This window comes from Chenopodium quinoa, unplaced genomic scaffold, assembly GCF_001683475.1.
Source record: "Chenopodium quinoa cultivar QQ74 unplaced genomic scaffold, ASM168347v1, whole genome shotgun sequence".
In the NCBI taxonomy this organism is placed as follows: domain Eukaryota; kingdom Viridiplantae; phylum Streptophyta; class Magnoliopsida; order Caryophyllales; family Amaranthaceae; genus Chenopodium; species Chenopodium quinoa.
In genome coordinates this window covers 2,322-14,279 of record NW_018743835.1, presented here as the reverse complement: position 1 = coordinate 14,279, position 11,958 = coordinate 2,322, and the positions used below count along the sequence as shown (strand labels likewise).

The 11,958-nt window shown below is 31.7% G+C and overlaps 1 protein-coding gene across 1 annotated transcript; it reads left to right on the top strand.

Annotated features, from left to right (window-relative positions):
- Positions 1-8,879: 8,879 nt before the first annotated feature.
- Positions 8,880-9,745, top strand: LOC110685600 (transcription factor HEC3-like; the record flags this gene model as incomplete). The annotated part of the gene is given in 3 exon segments (XM_021862150.1): positions 8,880-9,047; positions 9,050-9,111; positions 9,113-9,745. Coding segments are annotated over 3 exon segments (813 nt in total), but the record flags the coding sequence as incomplete, so codon positions are not given.
- Positions 9,746-11,958: the final 2,213 nt, after the last annotated feature.

Sequence of the window (11,958 nt, the reverse complement as noted above, 5' to 3'; positions counted from 1 at the left end):
GATATATCATAAACAGTAATATTGTTTATGGCAGAGTGGCTAGGCAGCTACAATCTATTGAGATTCAACCTTATATTGTTTCGATTCATCCCTCCCCCACACCCTAATCCCTAAAAACACTTATATGGCTAAACAAGGGTAGTATTGTGCCTTTGTAAGCTAAGTATGAGGGAGGGCCCTGGCACAAGGCGTACACCTGCCTAACCAAGGCACGCTGCCAAGGCACAAGACATTGCCGCATCGGGCATTATTAAAAAAAAACACACTTATCTTTTGCAAATGAGGATACAACCTTGGCTTGCCATAGGGCCAATCCAAGGTCACTCCCAAGGCAACACAAAGCCAAAACCAATCAAAGACATCTTAAAATATGATAACAAGGGGTGAGCCAAGACATAAATGAGATGGTTTTAAATACCAAGTTGACCTCCTAGGACCCTTTAAGAACCCGAAGAATCAACTCAATGCATAATCTTGTCGAGTCCTAAATTATTCTCCAAATGCCAAACTTGAAGGCATACACAAAATTGGACTATTTTCAAATATTTTGGGACCTGGAGTCGAAAACTAAAGTGATGATATGGGAGGTATCTTATAATGTTGTTTGAAACAAATATGTCCACTAGCCGGTCATATAAAGTCTGCGGTGACTTTGAGTTAATATAAGAAGGCATGTACATAACCGGTTAAATTGACAGTTTAATTAAATGCAAAATAGATAGTTCTAACCCCTCCAGTGGTCTTTCGAGGTCTCATAGGGTCCATAGGAAACATTCTGATATCTTTTACTGTTGGGTCTAGAAATTAAAAAAATGTTCAAAATCAAAGGTTATCATCCATGCATTTGAACCAATTTTAGAATTTTTTTTCTTAAAACTAAAGTGAATGTGTAGGGCATCCTTCAAGCTTATCAGAGAAATGACCGAACTGGGAAAGTACGCATCTTTCCTGAGAGAAAAAGCCTAGCAAAAGTCGAAGAACAACATGCATATAGATAATAGAATGGCCAAAAAAAGACCCATCAAGATGAATTTACCTTTTAATAAACTTTATCTCAATTAAGAAACATTGGGATACCAAGTAATTTCTTTATCAAACAACATGTCACTATGAAGTTCAGACTATGAGGCAAAAATTGCACCCTTTTTTTTTTTTTTAAAAAAAAAAAAAAAAATTTATAATTTAATTAAAGGGTAGTTGAATTTCATGTATATAAAAACTTTATAATTACAACTATGGCCTGCACTTTCCCTAATACAGTAACACTTACCCTAGGGTTGGAATAATTATGCTTTATTTAGTAAGCAGCTTTTGATCATTTTGAGTAAGTTCAATCCCTCCTTTTACTTCTTTCCTCTTCCTATTTCTCGTTTTCTGTTCCCTCCACTCTGATTAATTCTATCTCCCTTTTTTATTTTTTATTTTTTTAAATGCCTCAATTTTAAAGTTTATACATGAACAAAATACTGTATATAAAGTTGTTGGTATGAAATTTTCCTTCTAATTTTGATAGTTGAGCTCTTAATTAACTATTAGCCCTATTTTCTTTTACTTGAAGCCATTAATTACTAGTTAATATCATTGATGTTGTCATGATTTTTGATCAACTTCATGATCATATCCCGTAATATCTTATATGTCAAATATAATACTTACACAATTTTGAGACTATTTTTTTTTTTCAATTTTCTAAAATTATATTTTAACATGGATGATTATTGGTTCCCGATATAAATTACTAATGTTTGGATTTATAACTAAAAGTACTATTTCGGTAAAACTATGATATCAGTATAGTCAATAAAGAAATGAGTTAGAACCGTGATTGCATTTCCTTAACTACTAATGTTTTTGCAACTCTACCGTACTAATTAATTTGATCTTCTTGAAAGTAACTAGGGTTTTCATTATAGATAAAATTAAAACAATTTACTTACTAATACTAAAGAATTGTCTAACCTATTATGGGACACCATGAATATTAGACGATAGTCAACTAGTTCAGCATAGCGTAATCTTATTATATATTGACAAGTGTTTGTATGTCCTTACACTAAAATAATTGTTTTTTTTTACAATAAAATAATTGTATTTACATGCAATAATACTTCGTAGTAATATAATACTTCGTACTTAATTAAATTAAAATAAAATAAAAAATTGTTTTGAAAGCTATGTGATATTAGATAAAATTCAAATCAAACACATACATGGTAAATTCTTAAAGATTATGTCGATTGTGAAATACTTAAATGGATAGTTTTTTTGATAATTTAATTTTTTTTTTTTTAAAAAAAAAAACATGATTACGTTTGCATAATTAAGTTTGCATAATTACGTGACATCTTCTAACAGCATTCTAAATTTGAAGAATACGTAATTAACACTAAGTATTTATTTCTAGTAAAAGTTAGGTGCCATATTTACCTTACGTGAAGAAGGATCAAAGATTTTGAAGCTGCTTAATGGTAAAAAGTCTATGAGATCAACCCATTATAGTCACACATGAGAAATGAGATATTGTATGCCTCCTTTTTCTTATCCAAACTTTACGTCGCAATAATAAAATAATAAAAAATAATTACAAATAATAAAATTGTTGATCACACGTATAATTAACATGAAACATTAATATATTAATATTTAATACAATTATGTCGTGATGTTGTATCATATGATTTGATACTGTGTTGTCAATGATTGATTGATGTTGATGTTGATGTGATGGCTAATGTTTAGAAAATTAAGGAAAGAAATTCCTTGATTGATTGATAAATACTTTGTATGTTAACTATGAATCTTATAATGAGTATAAAAAAGCTATTAAGTCTTATCGATCTAGTTCTAAAACGAATAGGGAATTAAGTCTAAAACCAAAATCATCAAAATTTAGCTTCCTTAACGTAATACACCAAATAATCATGGGCATAACATAGGGGGGCTGGCGCAGCCTAAACTCTCCGATCCATAGTCCATAATGTTCTACTTTGTATTATTTTTACTAGTATGGAACTAAAGATAATTCAAACAAATTAAAAATTTTGGATCTCTTAAAAATAATATTCTATGTCTTTGATTGATCAGAATAAGTTGTATCATACACTATGTAGAAGTTGCTTTAATTTGTTTTAGTGGTCAAAGGCTCATAGCAATGATCTTCCATTTAATACGAATTTTCCTTGTTCTTTTCCCCATTTTAAAGAGGTCTAACTTGTCAAAGTTGAATCGAGAGGATATATATGAGGGGTTAAGATGTGTAGTTGAGTCATTCACTTTATATGGAACTACACACCGATTAAGTTTTAACTTTGATAAGTAAAGATAATGACCTAGCTAGCTTTTATAACCTAATCACAATGCAAAATTAAGTCATGGCTAGCTTCGTTATTGATTAGTCTTTGCAAACACAAAATTTACAAACTATTGGGGTGTGGACGTTCGCACCCAACAGTTCGTGCGGCAACCCTTTCCCTTCGAATACATTACCCATTCATTTCAATTGTGAAAGAAAATTTGGATTTTAGGGCTCACAATTCACAAAAACAAAGATCATCATGCTTGAATCAGGCAACCAAATCGAAGAGCATTTTCTGATTGAATCGAAAACCCCTCAAAACGAAGATGACGAAGTGCAATTTGCGATGGACGGTGAACGAAGATGACGATGAACAATTTGCGATTACAGTTCGCTTGGTTTGCGATTTCAGATGGTTCGATTTTCAGGTGGTGCGATTTGGTTGGAGGTGGTGTTTGGGCTGCGATTTTGGTTGTTGGAGGTGGTGCGAATTTGGGGGTGCAATTGGGCGGCAGTAATGGTGGCTATTAGGCGGCAGTTGGGGAGCTGCGGAGGTGTGGAGACTCTTGGCGAAGCTAGTGACTACCCGTGCTTCTCTGTTGCAGCATGGTGGTGTGAATGTGTTGCTCCGGCAGGAGCTGCGGTGTGGCTGGTATGGTGCTCGTAGCAGGTCTGGCCTGGTGTTTAGGGGAGAAGTGGTGGCTGGACAATGCAGCGGTGGTGCCCTGCTGGGTTGGTGGTTCGGTGGAGTTGCGTGAGTGGAGAAAATGGAGTAAAATAAAACTAGTGATGTATATAAGCCAAACAATCAACATATCAGTTAATAAATGTCTGATATCAGTTAATATTAGGGACATATTAGACATTAATAAAAACGTATTAGCCAACAAAAGATACATATCAGCCAACAAGGGGAATATATCAGCCAACAAAAGATACTTATCAGCCAAGAGACGGAACATATCAGCCAACAAATGAATCATATCAGCCAATAAAAAGATGAAATCAGCAAACAAAAGTAACAGGTAAGCCAACAAAATAAACACATCAGCCAACATAATGAAACATATAAGCCAACAATTAAAATATACATATCAGCTAACAAAATAAATATATCAGCAAACTAAAGTAACATATAAGTCACATGATGTCAGATATCAGCCAACAAAAGGAAAAAAAAAAAAAACACATATTAGCCAACAAAAGGAATGTATTAGCTAACACAAAAACCATATCAGCCAACACATGAAACATATTAGCCAACAAGTAAAATATATCAGACAAGCCTCCCACACCAAATTTACGTGCGAACGTCCGCACCCAATACCTTCTTTATAAAATTTCAAACTTTGAAGAAGTAGTAAATAATGCCTCAAAACATCTAGATATTTAATTTGACAAAGCAATTATTTATGCCCATATTCGTCTAATGATATGTCAAATCGGTTTAAGGGTTTGTTTAATTTTTTTATTTTTTAAATTGAATTATTGTAGGAACTAACAGTAAATTAATGCAAATCAAATTCCGGTGAAAGTAAGGTTCCAATTGGGGTAGTAAATAAGTTTTCTAGCTCTGCGATCCATTTATGCTGGGAGGGACTTCATGCAAAACCAACTAGGGTTGTTTGGGAGCGAATTAAGGTTGCGGCCAATTGACATAATACTAATATAATATATAGATGGAGTACGGGATATAATTTTAGGTTGTTTGGAAAAATTGTCACAATTTCTAGCATGTTTATAGTTTGTGATTAATTATTACCACCATACCATTCATATCATACCCATAGATTGATTAGTGTGTTAGGATATGAGTATAGTGCAATTTTAGATACAGAGGTCCAATAGAGTGAATCATAACTCAGGTGGTTAGAGCTTCTTTTTGTAATACTACTATATATGAATATTATTTATGATGAATTGAAATAATATGACTAATTATATGAGAATTTTGGAATCAAAAGAGCCACCGAAAGACCATTTTAAATGTTTTAAAAAATAAGCAGCTTTGATCATGCATAATTTTATTCAACAATTTATTAGAAGTATTACAATCTGTCACAGATTATAAAAATGAAATAAATACTGAATTGTACTAACTTCTTGGAGATGCTGATCGCAAACGTAGCACAATGATCAGCACACATTTTTAATTTTTTTTTTTTTTACTTTTATTTTATCTTGAACCTTTTTATTTTTGTTATATAAATTCTTCCTGAACTTTAAAAATACGTAGAATTTAAAAAAAAAAAAAGAATAAAAAAAGAAAAAAAGAAAAAAAAAATCCAAATAAACTAATAGTTGAATAATTGATCGAATGCGAATGTCACTTGCCAATCATTTCTGAACAGATTATTGTCTTCTCGATAAAACAATGGTACAACTTCTATACAAGTATAAATAAATGTTAAATTTTATCAAATAATAATAATAACAAAACGTTAGACTTCAAAAAAAAAAAAAAATAACAAAACGTTAAAAAAAATGAGACAATAAAGGGAGGAAGGCATGATGGGAAAACAAGTAGATAGCTTATCATCAAGTTGTATTAGGAGTAAATTAAGCTTCAATATATAAAAGTTTGCACTCTCTGATCACTATATTTATTTTCACTTAAATAAGTTTTGATAAAATAAATTAAGAAAAAAAATACTAGTATTACTAAGCTACCAATTTTAATTTACAACTAGAATAAGTTAGCTAGGTAAATAGAATGTACGTTTACTATAGTGAACTATTAATTTTTTTTTTAAAAATGAACTATTTAAATTATGAGTATTTGATAATCACTTTTGTTTCGGGTGTAGTTTTGGTGAGAGTCGTCGAACCACTGACGGCATGGCTAGGTCTTGGGTTGCCTTGCTGGGGTCTCGAGCTGGCGGCCGGAACCTCTGGCCAGTTGGCAAACCTGCAAGAGAGAGAACGTAAACCTGCCCTCGGGGTGGCTTCGAGGAACCCCCCTCCGATGGCTAAGTAAGTGTTTGCCTTTTTTGAGAGAATAATAAGCTTAATGTGCTTTTTTATAGAGAGAGAAAAAAATATATTTCAACAACCTTTTCTTATGGTGAGTCTAGGGGATATTTATAGTGTATCATAATCCTAGCCTAGCGGTCAGTGGCCGACTTATGGTGCTTCTGCCAAAGCCTCTAACTTGCTTGAGCCTCTGCCTTGCTTGAGCCTCTGCCTTGAGTCTGAGCCCGGAGATCTAGGTTGGGATGAGAGCGCGCCTCTTGGACAACACTTGGAGCACAGGCAGCTCAGCAGGAGCTACCCTATACAATTTTTATGTGCCTTCTACAACTTAAAGAAATATTATTAAGTAAAATTAGTTTTGTTTTAGTAAAAACTAAATAGTGTTGCCCAATACAAGTGACTTCTAATAATGATAATTAGCTGTAATATTATTTTAATTGGTATAAATCCGTACTAATAATTCTTTTGGGCAAAATCCTTTTTACTTTTGATGCCCTAGGATGAAAAGTATTTCAATTCAAATTAATTACTTAGTTAGGGTTAAAAACCCTTTAATACATAATCCTTAGTATGTTATTTGTAAAAACTTAATTAATCCATATATATGAGACTAGTTTCATCACAATTGACAACATTTTGGTGCAATTACAAGTACTTATTTCAAATTTAAAGTGGAAGTTAAACTGTGATTTTAAGAAGATTGATTTATTTATTTAGGGTCAATTGTTATATAATACTGGTTGAATTTGTTTACATACAAAGTAATTATTATATAGGCTAATACGAGGCATGCGTTTCACATATACGTACCTGTAAGACTTTAGGATTATTTCTTTTTTCATCCCCTCAATCTTGGTAGTAGTTGGACTTCTTATTAAACGTTACTTGCATTAAAAAACGGTGGACCTCTCTACCATAGTAAAACTAAGATTTCCAATTTCACTCTTTTTGTACGATTGCTACTAGTAATCTAGTATGTATGTATAGCTTTTCTTAATAGTTCCACTTTCCCTAGCTTAATCATTTCTAATTTAGTACTTACCACTACCAAAATCCCCTTTTCTAGTACAGAATTTATTGTCATAACTAAAAACTTTAGTTTTTAACATCCATTTTTTTACCTCCCAAATGTGTTGGGATTTGGGAGAGAAATTTGTGTTAAAGTAATAAAAAGAAGAGGGCATCATAGTCTTTTCATAGTGCCATATGCTATGTTTGGCTAACTTGGGATGGAGCAAACTAGACATGAGTTTCAGTTTCATATTAGGATGATTATTATTATGGCTGCAATATATTTGTATTGACACTTTTTAATTCATATTCAAATTAATGTAAAGATTTTATTTGAAAATAAGAAAGAGAAATGAAAATCATGTAATCTTGAAAAAAAAAAAAAAGCAATTTAATAGCATGGAAAATAAAAATAATGTTCCCAAAAGAGTTAAGATATATGACAAAGTACCTTATATAAAAGTTGTAATTTTATTATAAACATTTGAAATAGAGAAATGATTTCATTAATTTGCTAAGGAGGGAAGTATTCCTTGTGCATGTGTATGATTCATGCCCTTCCCTATTAAAATATATAGTTTACGTCAAAAAAGGTGCATTTTTATAATTGTTTTAAACCATAATTAATTACTAAGCTAGTTTTGCTACAGTAATTTTAATTTGTTTTGTGACCAGTGGATTATTGTACCTTTTGGATTAAAATTTAATAGTTGATCTTATTACTCTACCGTTAGCATTTTTGAAGTCATAATTTTAGATAATTCTTTGAATCTATAATGTGTAACACAGAATCTCGTATAGTATGCAACCAATCTACAATATACGAAGTAGCTAGTAATTAATGTAAACTTGAAATTATTTTTGTATGAATTGTCGTCCTTTTGTTGTTAAATTAAAATTGGAATTTTCTAAGTAAACTTCTAATGCTTTGAGGTACTAAAATTCACCCTTTTTGTAAAATGGCTTTGTGGTGAATGACTGAATGCTAAGAGAAAGACACTCCATTAATTACATTTAAAACCACATAGTTACCCCTTATTTAATAAAATTCAATTGTAGACACAACATTAAATCACTTAATTACCCTTAATTAATAAAATTAGTCAATTATTTTCTTCCAATTAATTGCATTCAAAACACTAGACATTCATTATATGTTCGGTATTTACTACCACACGTGACACGGCCACACCTACATTGTAATTTCACTAGTAATGTGTCGGCTAAAATAACCAACTTGATACTATATACGTATAGTATAGTATGTCTCACTGAAGAAGCTAGCTAAGCTAAGAGATATCACGTGCGCTGTATCCTACCATCACTTCCCTAGTCGGCTAAAATCTAATAATAACATTAAAATTATATTTTATACGGACGTTTTCACGTGTACTTAATATTAGAGGTGCAAATTATATAACGAATATAAATTTAATTTTGACAACCCATAAAAGGCTATTGGAGTATACATACGTCAAACCCTAATCATATGTCCTTGAATAGAAAGATCATAATGTGTTAGAAATTATGCATAGGGTGGTAAGGCCACCTTTTTAAGCACTTCATTAAATAGGGTTTGCAATTCATTCTCTCCTCTCTTTTTATTATTTTCTCCACTCCAAAATAACATAAACCTTCATTACTCATGTCATGGACATCAACCACATACATAATAATAAACTCCCCATAAACCACAACTCCACCATCATCAATTGGGATAAAGGCCTTAACCTTTCCATGGACATGGATGATCATCATCATCATCATCATATCATCATCATCAACAACATGTTGATGATCATCATCAACATCATAACCATCATGTTCATCCATTTATACATGATAATAAATCCGGTATGGCAAACCTACCATAATCTTCCTACACCACACTCATCTCAACCCTCCATTCCATCATCATCATACATCATCAACCAAACCAACACTCTACAAGAACAAATAATATTAGAGGAAGATGAGCATGAGTTTGAGGAAGAAGAGGAGCTAGGAGCTATGAAAGAAATGATGTACCGGATTGCGGTTATGCAACCCGTGGATATTGACCCGGCAGCTATCCGTAAGCCTAAGAGAAGGAATGTTCGGATCAGTAATGACCCGCAAAGCGTGGCGGCCCGACATAGGAGGGAACGGATATCCGAAAAGATTCGGATCCTCCAACGGTTAGTGCCCGGCGGTGTTAAAATGGATACTGCCTCTATGCTTGATGAGGCTATTCGTTATGTTAAGTTTCTTAAGAGGCAAATCCGTCAACTTCAATCCGGATCCTACAATCACCAACCACCACCACCACCCGTCCCCACCTTGTCGCCTTCCGATTGGCCACCGCCTCCCTCGGCCTCAGCCTCGCTCTTTAGTCCCTACTCCAGCACCGGGAGCTCTAAAGTGGTGCTTATTAGGGATAATAATAATAACGGTAATCATCATGAGGGGATGATTTTCAACACGGAGGTAATTAATTGATTGATTAGTTTAATATCAAAATTGATTTTATATATAATCCCTAGGGTATGTATGTACGTTGCATTGTTGTAATAGATAAAATCATTAGCATTATTATTATTGGGAAATAACTATGATGCTATTGTCAATAATTAAACAATAAGTAGGGCTAGCATTATAGTTAACTCAAAATTGTTCTATTGACATGTACTCGTATGTATGTATCTATGTACATGTGTATGTATGAGCTTATATGTGCGTGTTTGCATACGTGTATTATTGTATATATACATGTACTTGTCGAGATTAATTAAGCTTGTTTAATTATACTAAGATCACGAATTTACAATCTAGTTAATTTGTATATTTGGACAATGCATGTGAGAATTTAAGAAAAACATAATGAAGAAAAAAAGTTTGTTAGGATATGATTGACCAAGATATATAGGCGCCAAAAATAATGGTCATAGTACAGTTAGTTTCAGGCTATGAAGATTGGTCCGTCTACCTTTATTCATGGCAAAATATATAATATAATCATATAAATGTATAATATAAGATCAAATTGAGATTGAGAATATATATATAAAATATAGACTCACTACATATACGTATGATATGTAACAAATTAAGTGTCTGCAAGTTGCCGGAAAATGAGTTCTCCGGGAATAAAATTTAGTGACGTGAGACATTAATTTATTTATTTTAGTTTATAAAAAATGAATTATACTATATAGACTATAGTAGTAAAATATATAAAATTTGGAAAAAGATAATGATGAAAAACTATAGTATAAAATAAAAAATACATGAGCATGCAAAGAAGAAACGCACGCTATGATAAGAGGGAGAAGAGAGATGCATGAAAATGAGAATGGCTGGTTGTGAAAAGATTACGTGTGGAGAGTTGCACTGCAACCATTTGTACATCATCCTTTAAATCATTACATTATTTAATGGCTCATCACACCCTTGTCACTCCTACTTCTTTCTCTTGCCTTTTTTTTTTTTTTTTTTCCCTACTATTTTAATTTCCCCATATTTTCTCTATAATTTGAGGGGTTTTTTTTTTCAGTTTTCTTTTGATTTAAAATTTGGTTTACAATTTTGTTCATATTATTGTTTTTTGTTTGAAAGTTAGTATATGATTGAGTGCTATATGGTCATAGAGTATTGGACTGGAATCGGTTAATTTGCCTAATTGTTATAGTTACTCTGTATAAGACAACATAGTTTTTAGATTGTTGATGAATTTGTTTGGTATCACTATTATTTTAGCATTTTTAATGTTAAGATTTAAATATTGTACGATACAAGTTCATTGTGTGTATAATGACATTTTGAATTAGATTATATGCACTATAAACTACGAGGAGTCATTAAATTATTTTATTTTTATTTTTTTTAAAAAAAACGGTCATACTAAAGTAAAGAGATTATTTCATCAAATCAACTTTTAATCCAATATGCAAACTATAAGTAAAACTAAGCTAGTAACGGTTTATACCTTAGCTCAATTTATTCCTTTTGGATAATCTTAGTCAAAAGATAGTGAATGTTTGATAAATCGATCAAACTTTTCAATTGAATCATTTCCTTGCATGATTTTGGCAAGAGAATGATGAAGTTTGCTCCAATTTATAAACTCATTCATCCAAAGTTATGTACTTGTTTCTTTGACATTCTTATAACAATTGTACCATGACTTATAATTTACAATATAAAAAATTTCTCTAGTATGTATGGAGTTAGAATTTAATGGTATATAGTTCTAAAATTAGCTTAAGACCCATACAGTCCACTAAAGAAATGTAACAGTTTGTTTCATGATTTTAGCCATTTTTCTTTGTCTTAGTATGATTGTCTACTTTATAGTCAAAGATGCATTTTTTTCATGTACAACTTTTTATCAAAATATAGCTCAATTTTTAAGGAGTATATTCTTATAGTATCAATTTTACTCAATTTTTGTAATATTTATTTTATGTACTAATAAATTATTGTGCATTAAATACTTTATGAATTCCAATTTTATGTTCAGGAAAAAAGTAACATGCATTTTGCAGTGTATACATGTTTTTAATTCAACAAAGTAAATCTGAGTTAAAATGCTTGACTTTGATCTGGCTTGATTGAGTCAGTGTTCAAGAATTTGAGGCTTTCCTTGATTTTGTTTAGCTCACGGGTCTGAGCTGTAGGTATTGACCTTTTACAAGTTGTAT